Raw genomic sequence first — 23416 nt, 5'->3', positions numbered from 1 at the left:
GTTCTGCAAGCATCTGAAATCATCAGTGTAGAACTGCCACAGCTCTGCTGCATGAAGAGGCAGCTGATGTGCTGTAAAAAAATGGCAGGAAAATGTACTCTCTGTACTTCAAGGCACAGCAGTATGTTGGATCATTCCCAGGGAAGCAGAACAGGGTGGGTAAATCTAGGCTCTGAATATAAAAACATGAAAGAGCTTATAGAGCCTGTGAAATACAACGATAGCGTAACAGCCCCCTAAGAGCTCAAAGTTATCATCAGAGGTTTTCGGTCCTTGTGTTTAATTGAGTAAAGTGCAAAAAGAAGACTGCCAATCATTATGGAGGTCTTGGACTCAGAGATGGAGTCCAGTATGCCTTTAGGACTCCAGTTCTTGGAAAATGGAAACAACCCCAAGCTGCATCTCCCCAAAGAGAAACCAAGTTGCTGAAATATTATATCAATGGATCAATAATAATGTTCCTGGAGTTGCCATACTAATTTTCTTCATTTGGTTGAAGCATTTCTGTGTCTTTTAACAAAGTACATTCTGCACTTCCACTTCCTCCGTGGCAGAGAAACTTCTGATATATTCGATTTTTTAATTGATAAAGTGTTTAGGTTTCTGCTTCACAAGGACTTCAGCCAGCAAAATATCATGGAATCACAGAACCATAGAATGGTTTGGTCAAAAAGGGACCCTTAAAGACCATCTAGTCCACCCCTATTGCTGTGAACATAAACACTAGACCAGGTTGCTCAAAGCCCCATGCACTCCAACCTTCACCACCTCCAGGGATGGGGCATCCACAGCTTCCCTGGGCAACCTGTTCCAGTGCCTCAGCACCCTTATGGTGAAAAAATTCCTCCTTATATCTAATATAAATCTAATCTAAGTCACATATAACTGTTCATTATTACTGAGTATGCATACAGGTATGCATACAGCAAATTATTGTAGGACAGGAGTATGGGCGGCCTTAATTTGTACAAGAAAACTTTCATCTGGAAAAGTAAAGGCTGCGGAAATTACCGGCTGAAAATCAGACTAAACATATGGAGATTTCATAAATACTGACCCAAGTCTTTTGTTGCTGTCCCTAGCTTTAATGACAACAGATCATGTTGAAATCTTGTGTAAATTATTTATAAAATTTTTATTTATGTAAGACACATTTATGTCTTCTCTAATTGTGTTATATGCAGTCTCCTTTGAAGCAATTACACAGTTTACATTTTGATTAATTAACTAAATATCATAACAAAAACCCTAAAACAGTTTGAAAAATAATTTCATCAAACAAGACTTGAAATTGTATTCTTTTAACAAGGCTGATTATCTTCTCAAATGAATGCCTTGGGACTCAGAGCAAACAATACATCAAACAGACAGAAGCCTCTTAATTGCATCCCAAACACACAGACTATGCTGATCATTAAAGCAGAATTGAATTTCTCCTTAGGTATTATCTTCCCACCACCAGTCACTACAGCTACAGCAAAATTCTTGTTTAAACTATATATATATAACACTTTTTTAAAAAGATGCCACTGTGTTATGTTTCAGTTGATGAATACAGATGGTATGCCAGTCAGTCACAAATGAGTTTTGACACATTGCAGCAGCTCCTGCCTCATAAATAAAACACAGGGTTTGGTCACTGAAAAAACGCAGGGCATGATAAACCATCTATCAACCAGCACAGATTTCCCCATTCTTTTCCTTGTCAGTGAGCATGGCTTGTCACTGGAATCTCTACCACGGCTGAGCCAGTCACTAGTGAAATTATAGTGGGTGTGTGTGCAGCAATCTGCAACATATTCCACCACTGCCTAAACTCACCCCTCCATTTTCAGATTTAAAAAAATGACAAAATATTTTCTAAATATATATAGTATACTATCCATGTTCTGGATATTTATAGGATGCCAGAAAAAAATGCTTTTGGCTTTAAGCTGACTTTTAAAAATATTCATCTGGGGAGAATTTGCAACTGTGGTAGATCATTAAAGGTCTCTGGCTACCTTGTTTATTTTCCTTTGCATAATTTCATCTACCTTGGTTGTGATGAGATCCAGTGTGTTGATGCTACAAAGCTCAGTGGTTTTGTTTATATACACAGTCAGCCTCAAAACCTGGCATATTGCTAATAAAAAAAAGTATGGGGAAATATTTTCAAATTCCAAAATAATGATTTGAAAGGCTGACAGTATTATGGCTATCTAGAAATTACATTGAGTAGTAAAGTCTACACTATATGGAGTAACAGCTGAGGATCTATACAGCTTCAAATTAGGAAGCTCAAAGCAATACCTGTGACAACTGGCATCTTTGTATTTTCTATGACCTGTGCAATGACAATTTCACTCTTTACAGCTGGTGCAAATTATCTGAATTACTGTTGTTGTAGAATCATTACTACTAAAATGTCTAACTTACATAAACAAAAACCTTATCTTAAATATAAAATGAGACTGATATTAGAGAAAGTAAAGGAAATTAGGATTTTTAGCACATACTGCTCTCTGAATATTCCCAGAAGTTTGTGGGTACCAAATATGTGATTATACAATCGCTGTAATAAATGCAGCTGTGTTTATTTCACTGCATGAATCAGACAAACTGTACAAGCTAAGCATTGGTGTCTTGTTCATAAATCAGTAAAAAAAATGTAGCACTGTATGCAAGATATACTCAGACCTTTTTTCTGTTCCAAGTGTTTTCAGACTTGGCAGAGTACACGTTCCTTAGAGGACTATGAACATGCCCAATTTTAAGCATTTCTAGCAAAATCATTTTTCAGTTAGTTCAAGAAAAAACATATTAATTCCTTGTTTAATAGCATAGGAATCAACTTTTAAATACAGTGAAATCCAGCTAAAAAAGTGCTGTTTAGTTTTGCTTAGAAATGGGGTGAAAGAAAGTATAAAGAATTTCAGCCTATTTCCTTTCAGGAATAGCTTCTCTAGAAGAAAAAAAAAAAGTTGACTGTATTTGAGCCTCCTTCCAGGAGTCTCCATTTTTATCTCCTCCCAAAAGTTTGCAAATTTAGTCCCTGGTTGTACATACACAGAAAAAAGAAATAAAACCCAAACAAACCCAAAAAAAACAGTGTCAACGATGCTGCTTTGGCTCTTTGCTGGGTCAGTTTTTCTGTACTTTGCATTTAATGATAGTTACAACTGCAGTTTTGACTACTAACACAATCCTCGTGATCCACAACCAAAACATGTGATGCATATAGTCAGTTGTTTTCCACTGAAGTCTATAACTTTTTACAATGCTTTCCATATAGTTGGGGTTTTTTTTAATATACCTTTAAAAGGAAGTCTTATTTAAACCCATGAATGTATTATAATTATAAAATAGAATCCTTCTCATTAATATCTACTGTACTATAATTAACTAATTAAATTGCCTTCAGTGAAACAGTGCTGCTTGCATGCCCACTGTATTCCATCATGTATTTAAGCCTTAAACAATTTTCTCTGGAGGCCGTCTTTATTCCACAACAATACAGTGCCCACCGTTACAGGTATCCTTTTTGGAGATGAGACCTCTTGCTGCTGTTTCTCTTTCATATTTCCAATACAAAGAAAAATGCTTCAGGTATTTATTTTTGCTTTTGCTAATTAGAGTTATTGGAGTAAAATGATATTAAAAAGAAAACTTAAGAATACCATTTAGTGTCTGTATTGCTTGGAAACAGTTTTCTGTACAGATTGTGTACACTTATTCTCTTTAGGGAATGGATTTTTGTTTGGTTTTAGTTCCGCATTTGTATATATCTAACAAAACAGAGTATGAAATTACAAACATGCTTTCCAATGTCTGTTTGAGAGAACAGACATTTAGTCAGTGGAACTTCTCAGCAATATGTCTTCTAGCCTGGAAAAAAACAGTCACTCGATGCTCTTAAAACATCGAAGCAGTTGTATTTGTACTCAGCCACCAAGCTACAGAGGGGGAAGGGAATTCAATTTCCCAAGCAACACAAAGAAATTACTTGAGGCCAACTACAAATCTGAGCAGGAAAAATTGCAGACTGCAAATAACTCACAGGCCTACTTTATTGCTATGATAACAATCTAAGTTATATTTCTAGAATATAACTTTATTTCTATAACTGTAAATATAAGAGATATATTTCATGCTCTTAGCACATTCAATAAAGGGAGCCTAGCTGCTTGCCTTCACAGTTCTTTGCAGGCATGATCTTCACAGATCGTCTCACTTAGAAAAATTACTGGATCTTCTTGAGTTGAATTAAAGTTTCCAAATGAGACCTGTAATTTTGCATATGGAGTTTACCATTACAAAACAAAAAAAAAAGCATATTTGAGCATATTGTGTGGCTTAACAAGAAAATTGTAAGTTTGCCTGCTTTTCTTTTAAGCCAAATTATCCATCAAAAAAGTTCACCTACAAATTCTTTCCTGTAAGCTATGAGTTCATCCTTGCCCATGATGCCAGCAAAACCTTTGACAAAAATTATGGTGGATCATGTAGCACAGGCTATCTAATTGCTTCCTTTTTCTTTTTCCTCTTCTGTCTTGTATTCATTTGTTGCATGGTCTGTGTGGTAGGAATTGCATTTATTTGCTCCCTGAATTTGTACAGTTTCACACCACTGAGATTCTTGGCCATGACTTTCAGAGGTGTGTGCTGTACACACTGCAGGTGAAGCTGAAATTTAAAGTTAAACTTTATTTACTGGACCTTCCCTAGCATGCCTGTGTTACTCTGTACTAGTAATACTGTTCAGTGGCACTTCATAGAGAGAATGTGATTAGTAGTTCCTCCTACTGACATTGTGTAAACACTGGCAAAGAAAATAAAACCATTTTTGTAGGCCCTTAGCCAAATTATTAAAACAATTGAGCAAGTATTTTATTTCAATTGTGATCTTAAGACTGTTTGGTTTTTTGTTTTGTTTTGTTTTTTTCCTGCAAGGTCTTTCTCCTCTTGTGATAAATTACTGAACAGTTTAAGAAACAAGCTACAGAAAACAAAAGATGCTCCGTGGTTCTTTGTGCTATGAGCTGCATGTTCTATCTTGTACTAAATTAATCATAAACTGTTCAATATTTAAAAGGGGAAAAGAGCAGGTGCCTGCCAGGAACAGGTGTTAAAAATTTTAGGTTAAATAAAATCCAACAATCCTTTCCACACATTATTTCCATAATATACATCAGAAAACATACTCTGCACTAATACATCTCCAGCTGTGCATGTGTCATATCTCTTCTGATCTGGTCTTGGTTTTAGAATTTATTTTCCATTTTGGTTCACAGTTTTGCTGACTTTCATGGAATTCTGTAAACACCATGTTGCTGATCTTAGAGTGACTGTAAACATCATTACATTTACAGTGAGTCGCCCGATGAGTACCTGCAAAAATAATTCAACAGGCTGCCCAAGGATGAAGAACCCACCTAACATTTATTTTGATTTATTTTAAAACCTCATGTGAAATTCATCATTGTCTACTATTGAACAGGAACGCAGGAGTAGTATCATATTATCCCAGCCTTTTCTCAAGTCTATTAATGGGTTATTTGAGTCCCGTGAGAAAGGTTATTATGATACAAATAATGAAATGGTTTGATAGATGGAATCATTTGATTATAATATATTTTAACATGTGAAAAAGCACTGTCCAAACAAGACAATCATGCGAGATGGAAATTAGTTATCAGCCTTCAGAAAACCCTACTCTTTTTACAACATACCAGTATGTAAAGCTATGGAAACACTTTTGAAATAATTCTAAAGGAGAACACATTATACACTAGGGAACCACCAGGGCATTTATCAATAATCTTAGTTTTAAATCCATGACAGACTCTGAAAAATTGTATTAGGTTTGGAACAGTACCTGAAATACTGGTTGTGCTGGCAGAGCCAATGATAGACTTTTTCCACCTGGAGCACTGGGATTGTTAAAACAATTAATGTGCAGCTCTAAAGTGCTTTTTCGTTGGAGAACTTGAATGCATATTACAAATATTTAAATATTTAAAGGAGGGCAAATGCAACTGTACAGTAGCTTCTATATCTATTGAACACATATAGCATATTAGAATGTTTTTACATAACTAAAAATTGTGTAAGGAAAACCTCCTTCACTAAGATTGTAATGCAGTGCTGGAACAAGTAATCTCCATCAGTGATGGAGTCTCCATTTTTGAAGGTTTCAAGGCCTGGCCAGACAAAGCCACAGCTGGCCTGACAGGAGGCTGTGATACAGAATATTTGTGTAGTTTTTATCTTGCAAGTTTTTCAAGATAGGCTGGATAAAGCCCTGGGAACCTGGACTATGCATGTAGTTGACCTCCTTTGACTTGGAGACCTCATGATTTCTCTTACAAGATGAATTACCCTATGATGCTTGACCTTGAGAGGTGCTTTTCAACCACTATTACTTCCATGACACTGTAAATATGAAATCCAGACTAACTAGTGGACACATTAGTAACATTCTTTAAACAATTTCCCATGCATATAAAGAAATCAGGTTTGTTTGTTTGTTTTCTGGAGACAAGACCACAGAATACATCCCAGGGTTCCATCCAGGAGACACAGCTGGAGACCCTTAGCTTAGGCAGGAATTGAAGGCCCTGGGCTGAGCTGAAGTGGGGCTCCTGGGTCCATGGGCAGTGGAGGGGGTGGATTCCAGGTGGAGTTGGACAGGGCCGTTGAGACCCTAGAGGCCTAGTTCTTGGTGTGACTGCCACTTTCCAAGTGATTCAGCAAGTCTCTTCTGTTTCTCCCTCCTTCTTCACCTTGTTACTGTGTTCTGGGTGTCTGAATCACCATACTGCTGGCCCAAGGAGGTGATTTATCCAACACCCACATTCTGGCAAAAGATTTGTTTAGTTTTTAAGCAGGTCATGTATTTAATGTCTTAGTAGCTAATCAAGTATTGATTTTTTGCAGTAAGAACTCTTTATAAGCACATAATACTGGTGGAGGTTTTAAACTGCTTGCTCTCATGTGTAATAGCACTGACTTCAATGGACTATTCATGCTAGAGATGTGGAGAGTGTTCAGCAATAATACAGAAGTCTAAATATTTATATACGCTTATATTACCTCACTTAGCCCAGTGGTAGAGGGGAGAGAGAGAGAATGTAACATGTTGACATGTTTTCAGTGACATTTCTTGAGGATATACCTGTCAACATTCTGTGAAGCAGAATACACATGTGCCTAACCCACGCAATTCTACATCCATATTAATCCAGTGTTAATTAATTATATATATAATTTCTACTCTGCTGCATCGTTCTGCACATTTAGGTGGCTGATAGATACATACACACCTTGTTATGCTGCTCCTTGCAAACCAGCAGTAAGTACTTTACCTCCTGTGAACAGGTATGTCCCAGACTGTGCTCTTTTCTGGAAGGTGATGCTACAGCAATGTCATGCTTCCATGAGTACAAGGTGCCACCCTGTGAAATATATCCAAGATTAATTATAGAAGCTAAAGAACCCAATGCTTTCATCACTGCCTTGGAAGCCTTTATAACCAGCTTGCCATCTCATGTCAACTGAATAGTGTTTTCAGAAAGAATCTGATTTTATTTTGCATGCACATCTCAATGCAAGGTACAGACTTAACTTCTTCGAAGTTCCTCTTCAAAGCACTTTAAAGGGTGGGCCTCTAGTTTGTAAGGAGATATACATGTAAATAAAATCAGATTCAACTAACTTTTTAATTTGCTGTTTTAACAATAACATTGTTGCTATTATAACACTTACCCTTGGAGCACCTCAGTCAACAAGTATATACAAATGCTACTGTAATGCTTGGTAGAGTTGTCAGAAAAAAAGCCTTATAAAGGAAGAAGAAAGTCTTTTCTGGACTGTGAATCATTACCACAATACAAAATTATACAAAAGCTCAGATAAATGGAGATAATCCAAACCACATTTTTTTCTCCCTCCTGGTGAACGTATGATATCCTTATTTGATTCAAGGCAACAGTGTTATCTGCAATAGGATTTGTAATATCAAATAAAGACCATGTGACTTGTGATTATTTAATACTTATTATTATCTTTTATAAGAAATTAATTTTTCACTATAAAATTACTTTCACTACTAAAACATAAAGTCTGATGCTTTCCCAATTATCTGCCCTTCTAGGCTCTGCTAAATCAGATATACAAGTAGCAGAGACACCTTAATAATAATTCCAATGTGATATAGTCTACAGTGATAAGAAATGCACTTGGAGCAAAGCATTACCTGCATGCTAAAATTAATTGCATGTCTTTCTGGGGTACTTGATCCCTCCTACTGAGAGACTAGTCTGAAGCAGGGTTAACTGTGAAATCCAACTGCTTTCTGAATATAAAAGTAATTTTATTTTAAAATTGCTTAGTGATGGAAAGATTTCCCCTTAATTTAAAAGCAGACCATCAGATGTATTTCAAACACTTTGCTAGAAACAAAGGACACCCAGTCACCTTCCATCCAAACTGTCAAACCTCTTTGCTTTATTCTGCATGCACAGAACACCTTTAATCACAGGGGGAGAAACAAACCCCACTTCTATATATCAATGGCAAGGTGGGTACATTTGCTTGCTCATATAGCATGTGAGAAATGGAGCTGAATGAACACAAACATTTCCAAAGTTACTCTGCAGAAACACTATTTATCTCCTACAAATCTCCCAAATATCTACACAATTCTGTCTGTAAGTCTTGCTTTTTCCTCTTTTTGCAGTCTTCCGTATATATATGTATACACATATATGTATGTGTGTAAATGAGGATTCTCTTTGGGCAGGCCTGTGGCTGGGAATTTGTGTCTGGCTTACAGTCTGTGTGAATTTTGCTGGCTCTTGTTTCCCTGTAATGCATGCCAAACCAGATATCAGAAGCCATTCGTATTAAAGAATCAACTGTTTCGGCTTTTCTACCTGCCCTTAAGTCTTGTACCACCACCTTATTGTTTAATGCATCTCCAGTGTTATAGATTAGAGATTAATTTCTTTCTTCTCAGTTACTTACATGCAGACACCCTTGGGCTGTTTATTCCCACAGGTGATCTGTCAGTATTCCACTGGTCTATCACAGATATCTTTCAACAACACTGATCTTAATGCATTGGAACTGACCCAGCTCCTCAGACCCAAACTGTGTCCTGTTGCATAGAATTACTTTCACTGCAGAGTGACCTTCAGTGAACATGCAGTCCCTGTCCTTCACCTGAGAGTCATTTCAAATGCAATCTCCCTTTGACAGCTCCCATTCTTGGACTCAAAGTGGCCATTGAGTCTCACAGCTACAACATGCTATGCAAGTCTTGATGAGGCACTGCCATCTAATAGCCCCTTAGGTCTAATTCAAGATCCATGAGAAGGTTCAGGATCAGGGTACAACTGGAGAATCATTCTCTTGGTATCATCTAAGGTCTAGACAGAGATAGGCATGCATCCTAGCTGCACATCTGTTAAGCCATGAGATAGCTTCATATTGAGACATGTGCTTGCAAACACCAGTAAAGTTTTGGTTGATGTTTTCACTGTGGGTAATGCAGATTACGCCCCCTTTGCAGCTGGTGTGTGAATAATGTCTAAGAGTCTTCATCAGAAAACATACAGTTATGAACAATACACTTCTCAAGTGAAAACTAAGATCTCGTTGTAGGTGGAAGAAATTCAAGTAGACAAGTTGTAGAGATACTTGATAAATTCATCTCTCTAGGCAGCAAACTACTGTCACATGGGGAAAACCAGCTTAGGCTACCAGCCACAGCTAGGAAACGTGCTGAGCATTCGAGTCCACAAAGCCATCAATGATAAGGAGCACTGAGGAGACAAGTGATGACCAGAAATGCAATAGCGACAGCGCCAGGAAATAGACTTGGTGGGGCTGAACTCGTTAATCACTAAGGCTAGGTAGGCACACCCTGCTAATAATATTGCCTGCCTTGAAAATTAAGTTCCTGCAAGCTAACGACTCAGGACTGGAATCCAGGTCGGAAATGACACAGAGAGCTGCATCCAACTACACGCGGCAGCAGGGCCCCCGTTTAACTAAGATCGATAGCTGTCCTGGGCACATCTGTCGCGAGGATGAAGGCAGGTCCATCAGACCTGTGCCTTACCTCGGGTGCTTCCGCAAGGAGATCTCGGGAGCTGGGAAAGGAGCGGCCGCGGCGAGCTCCGGAGCGCGGGGTGCGCTGCCCCCTGCGGGCGGGGACCGGCACTGCCGAGGTCCCTCCCCGCACCCCCGCCAGGGGCACTGCGGGGACACCGGCACGGCCCCCAGTGCCGCGGGGGGACGGTCCCTCTGCCGACCGCTCCCAGCTTTCACCTCCCGGAGCTACGGAGTCACAGAATCAATTAGGTTGGGAAAGACCTCTGAGATCATCGAGTCCAACCTGTGACTCAACACACCTTCTCGTCAACTAGACCATGGCACTGAGGGCCACATCCAGGGTCAGTGACTCCATCACCTCCCTGGGCAGCCGTTCCAATATCTAATCATGCTTTCGGTGAAGAAATTATTCCTAATGACCAACCTAAACCTCCCCTGGTGCAGCTAAAGACCGTGTCCCCTCGTCATCTTGAACTTGCTGTTCCACCGGTGGCATTTCTAGCCCATCATATCATGGCTGGGCTTCACGAATGAAGATTTGGGAAAGGCTCTATCCACATTTGTTACAAGCACACTGGTGGCTAATGAGGCCAATACGAGATAGACATGTCCAATTGCAAAAGGCACAGCAGAAAGACTCCTTAGGTGGTATATTCTGCAAGACATGGTTCTTTCTGCGTTGCCTTTTCTCCTCGAGAGTGATCCTGCATGCGTTCTCAAAGGAAACAGCAGCATTATAGATGGTGTGTCTCCAGGCCTCCCGATTGGAGGCCACAGTAGACCAGTTATGTTGATCAATATGGCCAAGGCTGAGATGTTGTTTCAGGGAGTCCTTGTATCTTTTCTTCAGGGCTCCTCTCTTGCAGCAGCCGGTGGCAAGTTCTAGGACTGAGAACATTTTTAAGGACTGAGCTCTTCCAGCATGTCCTCTCAGAGAGAATTCCTATTGCTGACCCTATCTGAAGATTCAGACGCCTCACACTGTCTGAGGATAATTTGCTGGAGGGCTCTGTTGCTGCCTGTATAAGCACAGTTCAATTGGCTTTAAACTTGTGCTAAGAAACACAGGTAAGGAAGGCTACGAATGAGTCAACTCCCCAGTTAGGGCTCCGTAAAGTCAAACGCATGAAGTTCCACCTAAACGTGGGGAAGAACTTCCTTACACTGAGGGTGGCAGAGCACTGGAACAAGCTGCCCAGGGAGGTTGTGAAATTCTCCCTCTCCGGAGACATTCAAAACCCACCTGGACGTGTTCCTGTTCTAGGCGACCCTGCCTTGGCAGGGGGGTTGGACTGGATGATCTCCAGAGGTACCTTCCAACACCGACAATTGTGTCATTCTGTGATTTTCCGTACAGTGTAAGACACTCGTTTGAGGCACTCAGTGCTCAGGGTAATTAACGGTCTTGAAAAGCAAAACCAGCTGACACCTTTTCAGTACCGAGCGGGTCGTGGCCGGTAACTACAGGCAGGAGATCGCGCAAGCAAAGGCAGGAGAGCACGGTGCCAGCTGGGAAAAGGACCAGAAGGTGGCAGTGCGGCGGTTTTCCCTTTGTGTTTTAAATCGGACATTTCGGGAGACACCCTGGGCTGTGAGGGCCGTGAGGCGCCGCGGGCGGTTCTGGGAGCTGTAGTTCCCGTGCCCCGCCCGCCGGGGGCAGGGCCCCCACAATGCACCTCGACCAGCAGTCACGTGACCCGCGCGCCGGGCCCGGCCGGGCTCCGCTTCCGTGGGGGTTCGCCCGCGCCTCTGGGGGCGGGGTCTTCCTTCAGGTAGGGGCGGGGCCGGCTGGGGGCGGGGTCTCCGGGCAGCGGCGGCGGGGGCGTGGCCGTGGGGGTGCCTGTCCTCTTCCTCCTGTTCCCGGCGCCACGGCCGGCGTCCCGAGGCTCCGCGGTAATAAAATGCGGTAATAAAACCCCAGCGGGCAGGGGTGTCGTCTCCCCGGGAGGTGGCGGCGGCGGCGGGTCCGCGGTGGCGCCCGGGGGTCACGGCTGTTCCCACAGCCGCCGCTGCGGGGGAATGGGTGTCATAGGCGCCTCCCCGGCGAGGAGGTGGCGATGTGGCGCCCGATAACAGCACCTCCCACGGCACACGCAGGGCTGGGCAGCGCCCATCGGTAGCCCGGCACCGGCAATAGCAACTGTGTAACAGCGACAGCCCGGCACCGGCAGTTTGGCCGGGGCACTGCCGCTCCCTGGGGAGGAGGTTCTTTGTCACATCGCTCCTCGGTGTTTCGACTGGCGTGGGCTTGGCAGCCACGGCAGCAGTAGTCCACGGGACACAAAGCGTGAGATCATGTGGAGGTACCTGTCAGCTGGAGCTGGTGCAGAAGATTTTAATTACTGCAGGCCTGGGCAGCTTCTGAAAACTGGATTCTCGTGTTCTCAGGAACAAGTGACTGCTTATCTTTGAGGGCTGTATTTCCATGAGCTGCTCTCCCCCTTGCTTTTACTGTAAATGCCAGTTTTAATGGATGTTTCTTACTTTCTTCTCTTCCCTGCGAAGGACAAGATATTAGTCTACATGCAGTAAACTGGAAGAAATGGAAGAAAGGAAGATCAAGAGGAGGAGCCCCAAATCGTCTACCAGTCACCCTGCTCAGGTTGCTAACTCCAAGAAAAGCTCAGTGCCAGTCAGTAAGAGTACAGCCTTTTCCAACCCTGCCCCACAGCCTGCTGTGCAGAAACCGAAGTTGAAACGGTAAGCTCGGGGCACATCTTGCAAGCTCAGAGGAAGTGAGAGCCAGAGACTTGTCAGTGCTCAGACAGGCTAAAGGACGTTTAGACTGTCTGTAACAGTCTTGTGAACATTTTTGATGACATATCTTTTTTTTACCAAAGTGATCTGTGTTGAATGCAATATAATGGTTATTTTACAGAAAAGGAAGGTGCTCGCTATTCTTCTTGTAAGCTTTATAAAATGTAACAAGATGCTGTAGACTCATACTGGTAACAGTTCAGCTGAAGCAGAGGACGTGAAAGACAGAGCTGGGTGATCAAATCTGGACACCAGATAGCAGGGCCCCAGATGTACAGCTGTGAGGAGCAAATACAGTACATGACTGCAAGGTTGGAACTGACAAGTATGGCAGGAAATGAAGGACAAAAATGTGTCAATATTTTGAGGCAAATATTAGTAAATACTGGTGTGCCATAAGTTGGTGGTTTCTTCAGCTGACTATACAGTCTCAACATTATTCTGGCATGTACTAGAAATTATTTTCTTGCAGTCCACAAGATTATCTAGAGAAAAAAATGTCCTTTCTGCTTTAATTTCTGGACATTTTTGTGCAATTGTTAAACTTACCAAGCAGTGCTAATACAGACAATTTCTTGAACTTTCCCAGCAGGAGTGGTAATTAACATGACAATGTGAGGATGAACTGCTGTTGAGATAGTGGAGGAGAAGTATTTAATTAATTTTCATTTAATCTACAAGAATCTAATGAAGTAACTTTTCCAGGAGCAATACATGTTATTAAAGAGCAGAAGCAGGTGGAAAAAACGGATGATCTTTCTGTCATGCAAACTTTTAAGTCTGAAATCGAAGCACAACTAGCTAAAGTTAAACTTGAATTGAGATGTGCTGCTCTTGAGTTGAACCAGATACCATTGTTGGACTGCTGATTGTTTCAGCATATAGACTATGGGCACATGGTGCTCTGAATAAATGTTATGTCTAGAGAAAAGTGTTTGAGATCCAGGAATTGTGATGTTTTCTTGCAAGAAAGGCTGTAGAGCATTTTTAGCTCATCTGATGTTTGTTGCAGTCTGTAGGTGTTTGCGACAACAGAAGTGTATGATTTTTGAGGGGTTTCTCTCAGGCTTAGAGTGTGCCAAAGCTTTTTGAGTGATTTTGTGTAGATAATGGCTGCCCAGGTAACTGGTGGAATCAACAGCTGTGGAAATGTTCAAAAAACATGTCGATGTGGCTCCTGGGGACATGGTTTAGAAGTCAGCATGGCAGTGCTGGGTTTATGGTTGGTTTCTGATTTTAGAGGTCTTTTCCAACCTTAACAATTCTGTGATATTGCCCCATGTGTCATTGCTGGGTAATGATGGTCCACTTTAGATTATTAAGATGGCCATCATATACATGTGGTCCACTGATGCTTCCTACCATTAGTAGGAAAGCAGATTGTTGGAATCTTTCATTTTGCAGTATCAAACTGTTAGGAGAGTGATGTCCTTTATTTTTAAGACAAGCTGGTGGTGATGCAGTTTTTATCTTAAAAAGACTGATTATGTATTATGTATTTCCCATTTCATTTTCAAAGCCCGCATGTACACTTTTCTTACATTGCAGATTCACACTGAAAGTGAAAGCAGGAAGTAATATTTGTTTTTTTTTTTTCCAGTGTAATAAAAGAGAAAGCCAAACCTCCAGGAGGTGAAGCAAAAGGGGCCCAGGCAGCACCAATCCAGCATTCTTTTCTCACAGATGTATCAGATGTCCAGGAAATGGAAAGGGGACTTCTGAGTCTCTTGAATGACTTCCACTCTGGCAAACTTCAAGCATTTGGTAAGTGCATGAATTGTGTGTGTACAATAGTTGGGTTTTATAGCTGTACAACAGTAACATTTGCTAACAAGTGCACTGCATGGACAGACTTGACTGCATTGTCACTAGACTGCCATATGAAATTACGTTTAACATAATTAATACATCTTATTGCATTTTTAAATTACAGTCCTATTTTAAGGTTGTTCTTGTTTTGAGATTATTCATAAGCCATTTCATTGTTCCTTCCAGCATGGAAGCACCTTGGCTTATTTTAATTTAAGATACCAAGTTTAAAGCCACTTATTTATGACAGTGTAGGAAGAAGTAACTGTATTTAGCACCCAGTTTTGCTGCATATTAACACTTTTGACTATTGGTAACAACTTCTATGAAATCCAATGCAAGCTGCATTTTATCCAGCTTATTCTGCTGTCTTAGCTTCTTACTATTCTTACTGCCTCACAGTTGATGGAGGTTTCAGAAAAACCATCACACGTTTTTGCTTCTTTTTTCCCTTGCACTAAGTAGAAAGATGCACATGTGCTTTTGCAAGTTTAGTGTTAGGTCACTGTGTCGTGTTAATTCCACACTGATTTTACAAGGAAACCTGAGAAGTCTGTGTTATATAAAGTACTAGTTAGAAGAAAGAAACCCCTAGATTAATCAAAATTAGAAGTTCTGTTGTGATCATATTTAAAGCTAAAAACCAGGGCTTTTCTTAATCAGACTAAAATTCAGGAATATAGAAAACCTATGAGGAGATTTTGTAGTTATTTTAAGTTCAGCACAACATAACATCAAACAGGATGACAGAAACTTCAGTAGTGAAACAGTGAGAAATCACTGAGAAAGGACATTTACTTGTAAATTTGATGTTTAAACTCCTCTGACATAAAAAGCTGCATCTTCACACCTTCATTTGCTCTCTCGGGTTTCTTTATCTAAAGCTGTTGCTCTTCCTTTTAGGAAATGAATGTTCCATAGAGCAGATGGAGCATGTACGGAGTATGCAGGAGAAACTTGCTCGCCTCAACCTGGAGCTCTACGGGGAGATGGAAGAACTGCCCGAAGATAAAAGAAAACTAGCCAGTGATTCCAACCTGGATAGGCTGCTGTCAGATGTAAGTACTGGGCAGGCAGAAAATGTGGAACTTTGCCCCCAGCATTCAGCTCAGAAAAGCACTGCTACTGGGTGGGCAGTGATTTACAGTTGAGGAGAACATAGTTCTGTAATGAACCAGTGTGAAAGCCCTGCCCTCATCTTGGTTTTGAGGAAACACAGGACCTTGTTTGCATTTGTTACAGGCTGCTTTGTTTTGGTGAGTGGAGCAGGCAAGCTGCAAGCTGCCTGAGCATGTAGGCCTGTTCAGAGACAGCCCAGGTACCAGGGGACTGTGACCATTTTCCATGTGGTCTACCCTCCTACATCTGGGGAAGATGACACATAACAGGGAATATACATCTGTATATCCTACACTTTCAGTCTCTCTGTTCTCCAGTGTATTTACATAAAAAACAAAACTACTAAAAATTTCTTTAAATTTCCTCAGATCAGCAGATTTTAACTTAAATTTGGAACTTCGCTCCTTGTACGTAATTCAGTGTAGGTTTGCTTTGCTAATAAATCATGCATTTCAGCCCAAACTATTAGTTATTTACTTCATTGTTTTAATATATTTATTTCATCATACCAGCATAATTGTTGCATTTATTTGACTAACAGAAGTGCCACTTCTGATACTTTCTACATTTATATTGCAGCTAGAAGAACTGAATTCATCTATGTATCCTTTTCCTAAAATGTCTATTTTGCATTATAGTTATCGTTAACTGTAATCAAATTAGGGTGTGTTTCCCCAGTAACTGGTGTCTTTATTGGAGTCAAGTCACTTCAATGACGCCTTTTCTTTTAAATTCATGCTGTAATACAGCATAGATCTTGGGTTCTTCCAGTACATAATTGACTGGATCTTAACACTAGTAATTACAGGTTGTTTTTTTCATGTGGTGAATTACTGAGCTACCATGTACCACTTTAGACAATGTGTTCACCATTGCTGGCAAAGCCCATCAGCACCACGGTCTTTTGACATGCACCTTGCTGAAACTTTCAGACATCCACAGTAATACTCCCATAGTATTCAGAAGTGTCTGTCCCATTGAGAAATGAATCCTATTATCTTTTAGTTTTTTTAGAAATATGTGTGGTTGTTTATCACTGATCTGACTGTGGATAGTAAACTGACCTAATTTTTTATTTCTAGGGTCAGATACTTCAGCAGAGCTTTGGTAACTGAACAAATGTGTGCTCTTAGCCCACACAGAAGAAGATAAAACTGAATGTCTTAACTTGTCTTTAACACTGTGCTGTTGATAATCGAAGGTGACAGTTGAGGGGCGTTGTATTCAGTTTATTCCACAGTCTCGTTATTTCCATTGTTACACACATTGAGTAAGCTGAGACTTGGGTTTGGGGCTTAAGGTCTTGCACTGGTATCAACATTTCCTGCATATCCGTGGAAGGCTGTTTAAGGCAGACCTCATAAAGAGCACAAGTGGAATGTGATAATATCACATAATAGCAATAAAAATAATTTGCCATCCCCCTTGATCTGCACACTAATTCTGGGAGCATTGCAATGTTTAAGTCTCAGTGAGGAATATTAGTCTACTGGTTGAGAACTAGCATAGAACTTACTGGAATGGAATTTGTCGGGACTGGTGTATACCCCAGAGTAAGCACAGTTTCATACAGCACTGTTATCTTGTTTATACCTTTGAAAGTGTTATTCCTTAATGGTTTGCTTCAGCCAAAAACTACATTTAGCAGATGCTCAAGATATTCCAAATGGTACCACAGGCTGAGAGAACAGCTTTGTCAATTTGGGTTCTCACAGAACCTTTTCATTCCTTTTTCCTGACAATGGAATCAGGAACAGTTGTGACTTTGTGTTGGTTTGTTTTCTTTTACACAACGAAGAATCGAAGTGCAAATTCAGGTGTTTATTTTGCACATTCCTCTGAGCACCACATTATGTCAGGGCTCGGTACCTAGAGTTGTAAATTATTGTCATGCTGTGCTTTTTATTATTGCCTTACTTAACAGAAAAATTGGGGAAATGGGGAAGTACATTTCTTCTTAGTGTTCACATGGTTGACAATGATAAATGTATACAAGTTCACTGACATTTCTCTAGTTCTTAAGAAGGTAGTGGTAATGTTGCCTTACTGATCATTACACAGACAATCTGCACACTATATCTTTAGTGTTTTGTTGATCAGTGATGCCACAGATTAATTTATTGTTAATAAAGTGAAAAACTTTAAATATATGATGTTTCATTTAGAGAAGCTGCTGTCGGTTCAGCTGTGTTAAGAAGATGAGTTCTGGCATTGTCCAAATGTTTGCAGAGTTTACTTTTTTCCATTACTGTGAATAATTGTAAGATGTCACTAAATTACGAACTAGCATGCATGCTAGCAGTCCACATAATTTAAGTACTGTGAAATTCCAAAATTGGGTAAACAGTTATTGTTCAATAAATCCAGTATATGCAATATTGTAGTTATTTCTATGTTGTAAATAGTCTGGTATTAATTGGTATCATCTTTCTGCTCACAGTCAGAGAAAAAAATTCTTTATTAGTGTAAAATCAGGCTGGTTTTAGATCCAAAATTTCTATCCTGGTCCATCAAACTATGCCTTTGGTTTTAGATTTACTTTATATTCAGTTTTTAGGTAATACATTCAGATTCTATATTGTATATGCTTACTAAACAAGGAATGAAATCTTTATCCTTCTACTTTAGCACAGAGCTTTCATCAGCCCGATGTGGACATGTGGTCAGGGAACAAAAAATGCCTTTTGTTCAGCATCTTTGGAGAAGATGCTTCTACAGCCACAAGATGTAGTTTTGGATTCTGTTATCTCTGGCTCTGATCTGAATCACGTGTAGGGCCAAGCCTGCATCATGCAGCTGGGGACAGAAGGATCATTTAAAAACCACAGGGTTCTCTGGCTACAGATTCAGCCTTATACATTGCTATTCCCTGCCTTACCTATCAGGCAAATCTCAGTGATTAACGAACCAGCAGGGATCCCACTTGTTGTCCCCTAAGGATGTTCTTGTTCTTTACACAGTTTATCACTCTTGAGATTCTTTAGGAGTTTTGCTGGTAAAAGTACCTCGGAGTCCTCACCTGCAGCTGGGTACGTACCTGTGATGTGAAATCCAAAGTCAGCTTAAGAGAACTAGAATACAGCAAGCTTCTCACAAAGTAGAGCAAAGATTGATGTTTGTTGGTTTTGGGGTTTTTTTCCCCTGTCTTTAACCAATAATTGAGCAATTATCCTTTTCTGTACAGTATCTTCTCATTGTCAGTACTATGGCTTTGTTTCCAGGCAGACTTCTGAACATCAAGCAAAAAAGCAGCATTTTTTAGCCTCATGCATCACTAAAGGTGTGCAAAAGTGTAAGGCCAGTGATGGTGGCGAAAGTCACTGGCAGAGCTGCATTTATACAAACAAAATGATGTACTTGGAGCTCACTTGGATGCAGGAGCAGAGCTATGTGCTCACTAGCAGCTTAGTGCCAGTGAGTGCAGTGTATTGCAGCATTGTAACACACAGTGGTCCCAAACCACACTTTTAACCTCAGAGTTTAAGTATTCTACAATAGAGGCAATTCTTTTCCATTTTTGGGCTCTGTCATCTAACTCTGCTTGGCCTTATAACTTCAAACACATTTCAAATCACTTATAAACATGGTGGATGTCTTGATCTCTTGTTTCTGTAACAGTTTATGCAAGTACAGAGCACATAAGTATAATCTGAAATACAGACAAAACCAAATAGCTTTCTCAAGCAGCTGTTTAGATTATACAAGAATTAACCCATTTTTCTTTGATCACCTTAAGGCCACAGGCAATCACAAGACAAAGAATGCATTAATTGGAAATAATTAAGAAATTATTATTCCCTTACCTCCTCCTGGATACAAATTTGTGGCTTTTATGCAATCCATTAATGGTGTAAGCTTGCTAACTTTTGGATTCATACAAGAAAATTCTGCACCAAGATCTTTGAGACTGAACTCTTATCTGGTAATGAACTAATCTCATTCCTAGGCTCCTGCAGGAAAAGAAAAAAAATCTACTGTAATATATTCATGGACAGTCTTGTAATTACAAAAGTGTGTAAGAAGCTGCAGAAAATAAGTGCCTTTTCGGTTATCTTGTTTCCTGAAGAACCGGTTATGGAGATAAAAGTGTATTAACATTAAATGTTTAAAATATTTATCAGTGTGAGTTTAGGTCAGTGTTTTGGTTTAAACTCACACTGATAAGTGGGTATGGTGTTTGAAAGAAGATGCTCTTTGCTGCATCAATGGTCTAGGTTACCTCGCTCCAAGAGGCATCTGTGGAACCCCAATGAACTAAAAGAGAAAATAAAAATCAGGAAGAAAAACTAATAGAAAAGTACCTAGGAGAAGAGGATTTGGAGGAGGTGAGAGCCAGTGGTATTAAATTAACTGCCTCATTTTTCAAAAACAGCAAGAGAAATTATTACGGCAGATGTCTTTTATTTAGAAAATATACTGAACTCTTAAAATAAGTTTCAACATAAATAGGAAAGGACTGGTATTTTTTCCTCCCTGTGTTTTAAAGTAGTAGATGTACACAAACACTAACATATCCATGCTGAGTTATGTCTTGATATTAAGTTACCAAATAAAAGAGTTAACAAATAAAAGCCTCCTTAAGTCTGCATCATGACCTGTAAATTTAGTTCAATCAATATGAAATTGGAAGTATTTACTATGGAGTTCAGTGGCATGTTAAACTACACCCAACATATTGAGACTTCAGAGCTACAACATTGTATTTTATATTGGCTATTGATTGTTAATGCCTATTCAGAATCCCCACTGATCCCAGTTCACCACTGTTACCTTGCAATTCAAAGTATTACACCTTACATTAACCGAATGTATACAGGAATTCTGCAGCATCAGTGTAGGATACTTAGCATTTTTCATATGCTTCAACTCTTTAAACACTATGTATTTTTACTTTTAGTTCTCTTCATTGTAGAAATTTAAAAATGCTGCCACACTCCTCTCTATCCCAAAGCAGATAGAGAATTGAGTATGTCTTTTATTTCCTCAAACACAGGTTCACGATTTTTGCATGAATTATGCTCTAATCTTACACATAAAAAAAAATTTAAGGAAATGTCACATTTCCCATAAAAGGCAACAAAACACAACTCTTGCCCTGGGACAGGAGCAGATGCAGGAATGCTTTGTGCACATAGAATCCCAAGCTTCTTACGAGAAATCAAACCTCCTGTTTTCATGTGGATAATTTCTGTAGATAGCAACTACTGCAGGTGTCACAGGTGCTCTGAGAGTACTTTTTTCCTATAAAGGAAATTATCTATCATAGGGAAGCTGGGCACAGAGCTCATTTCTTGCAATTGCTGATGGCAGCTGAATTTGGCCAAGGCTATACCACAGCACAGGAAGAGGCAAGCAGGCTTACAACATGTCAGAGTTGTTTCTTCTGAATACACCTGCATTTCATCACTCCCCATGTGATTGAATCTGGCACTTCATGCCACCTGTCACAAACATGAATCAGTTCTGTCCAAGTGCAAACACTTAGTTCTGAGTTCACACGCTGTTGGGGACTGCTAACACAGAATGTGTTTTAGCCAGCAATACTAGAAATTCATTCCTTTTAAGGTACAATTACATTCACTGTTAGTGATCTATGCCTTCAGCATCTCACTACTGTCATCACAAAACATGGATTTTTGCACAGCCCTCTTCTCTCACTATAAACCCCAGAATAGTTAACAGGAATAAGCACATACCAAATCCTCGACTGACTGCCCAGAATTACCAACCAGCATGCAGCATTAGACATCTGATAGTGGAAAGACATCAGAGCAGGCCCCATGTAACAACTGCACTGGAAATGAGAGAAGATATTTTTATTAGACCTGTATCAAGAAAGCAGAACAATCTAAACACAGTTCAAGCCTCAGCTGGCTCTCAGGACTTATGAGAGACCACCAATTGTTACAGTGAATGCAAACAGGCTGCAGATCAGCTGGCATATTTTAATTAGTTGCATATTTGCTTCTTTGCTCTTGAGAACATGCTACTTACTCCTATACCGCATCTTATAATTTCTTTAAAACGGTTAAAAGCTGGCAGGAAAAAAATACTGCTCCAAACATCACCCTTTCAACTTTGGTTTGGAAGAAACAAAAGATATACCTTTTTTAATACAGCACCAGAGAAACTGATTGTATCACTCATCTTAAAAGTTAATGCTCTGGATGTTTAAAGATAAATTCAACACAAAATATAAAGTAAGTCTTGGAATGCAGTGATTTTTAAGGATAACAGAGTATACTGCACACAAGAAACAGCAACAGAAATGCAAGTATCTGGGCTCAATGCGATTTGTTTTTTGGTGCAAAAACACCTTGATTGAGGAGCTCAACTTCTCTCTTCATCCTAATTAAGTACCTGGCACATCTTTGCCTTCTGATGTTGTCTTCTCCAAAGAAGCACTGGCAGCAGATGCACTCTATATTCTCTCTTTAATATCAGGAAAGCCATCAGGAGACTTGGTTTCTAAGGCAAAGCAGTGTCTTTTAAAGTTCTAGATTGTCCTGAAAAAACTGTTCTTGGAAGCTCACGAATCTGCTGCAGCAGATCTGATTTAAATTTACAGTCATGGATTTAGGAAAGCATCTCTTAATACATGGCTTCATGGCTGGAGTCAAAGCCAAAATTTGGATTTTTTTGCAATGGAATGGCCTACGCAGCATGCTGGCATCAGATAGGACTGACCTTTCTCAGTGAGGGAGGAGAATCTTTGCTCAGGAACTAGTGGGGCTTATTGGCAGAGCTTTAAACTAGATATGATGGGGGAGGGAGATGAGAGATGCAAAGGTTAGAGGGATGGGGTGGTAGTCAGGGCTCTCTGCCCCTTACTCTGAACTGTGCTGGCCACACTGGAGCACACTTCCAGTCTTACAGAGGCTACCCAGGGAGCCTTCTGGTAACAGAAGCCAACAGGGAAACACCAGGGAAGTATGTCACAGGAATTAAGGGGTGTACCTCTCAGGAAGGACCGATTCTGCAATTAGGCCAGGCAGGGCAGATTTCCATATTAGCACTGAACTTTGCTGAAATAAAGGTTTACAAAGAAACTTGTGGCACCCTTCCTTAAGAGCTGTAAATCCCTCTATCTTAAGCAAAAAAAAAAATCTATATATTTTTAAGGGTTGACTCTAGATCAAAATTTTAAATCTTTAAAAGTTAACCATTGTAATAGACCACAATTTCCCCCCTCCTATTTAGAAATAGCAAGATTAGTATGAGACCTCCAATTTACAGCTCTTTAATTGTATTGAAACAAAAAAAAACTAGAACATGAAATAACCAAGAACAAACTAAGGTTTCTTTACAAACTGGAAGGCTGTGACCAGAGCGAATAAAAGAGTAGTTTGCAAATAATCTGGCCACACTGATCAATGTGATATATTGCAGCATCAAGCCAAAGGCCAAAATGCTGAAAAGACTGAAAATTACAAAATACTTGAACAAACACAGTCTAACAGTTAAGCATGTGCCAATAAAAGAAACATTTATATGGAACCCTAAAAATTGCAATGCACGTGTGAAAAAGAATGGATGTGCGTTAGAATAAAAATCCAGCCTTCCAGGTTAAAACCATTCAGGCTACGACTGCAACAAATAAATATTGTTTCATTTCTGTCAGGATTTTCAATCT

At 40.0% G+C, this 23416-nt stretch overlaps 2 protein-coding genes and 1 long non-coding RNA gene across 10 annotated transcripts; 1 reads left to right on the top strand and 2 right to left on the bottom strand.

Annotated features, from left to right (window-relative positions):
- Window positions 1–4031: 4031 nt before the first annotated feature.
- Window positions 4032–12525, bottom strand: LOC135410676 (uncharacterized). The gene is made up of 4 exons (XM_064647386.1): window positions 12442–12525; window positions 9007–12405; window positions 7305–7436; window positions 4032–4265 (listed from the first exon to the last, which is right to left on the bottom strand). The coding sequence occupies exons 1-2, from the start codon at window positions 12523–12525 to the stop codon at window positions 11560–11562; spliced, it is 930 nt and encodes a 309-aa protein (XP_064503456.1). The 3' UTR covers window positions 4032–4265; window positions 7305–7436; window positions 9007–11559.
- On the top strand, window positions 11765–18159 carry CCDC28A (coiled-coil domain containing 28A). 8 transcript variants are annotated; one of them, XM_064649357.1, is made up of 6 exons: window positions 11765–11870; window positions 12604–12798; window positions 14456–14619; window positions 15568–15722; window positions 16363–16385; window positions 17412–18159. In XM_064649357.1, the coding sequence occupies exons 2-6, from the start codon at window positions 12641–12643 to the stop codon at window positions 17464–17466; spliced, it is 555 nt and encodes a 184-aa protein (XP_064505427.1). In that variant the 5' UTR covers window positions 11765–11870; window positions 12604–12640; the 3' UTR covers window positions 17467–18159. The 8 variants fall into 8 exon arrangements, with proteins under 8 accessions (XP_064505427.1, XP_064505423.1, XP_064505424.1 ...); XM_064649356.1 differs by lacking the exon at window positions 11765–11870 and adding an exon at window positions 11889–12004; XM_064649360.1 differs by lacking the exon at window positions 11765–11870 and adding an exon at window positions 11889–12004 and having other exon boundaries at window positions 16325–16385; window positions 17412–17546.
- Window positions 15419–20567, bottom strand: LOC135411589 (uncharacterized). Its single transcript, XR_010429218.1, has 2 exons — window positions 19587–20567; window positions 15419–18820 (listed from the first exon to the last, which is right to left on the bottom strand). It is a non-coding gene; the product is annotated as an uncharacterized LOC135411589 (long non-coding RNA).
- Between the last annotated feature and the right edge of the window lie 2849 nt (window positions 20568–23416).

Source organism: Pseudopipra pipra, chromosome 3, assembly GCF_036250125.1.
Source record: "Pseudopipra pipra isolate bDixPip1 chromosome 3, bDixPip1.hap1, whole genome shotgun sequence".
NCBI classification, from domain to species: Eukaryota; Metazoa; Chordata; class Aves; order Passeriformes; family Pipridae; genus Pseudopipra; species Pseudopipra pipra.
This window is presented reverse-complemented; position numbering and strand designations above follow the sequence as displayed.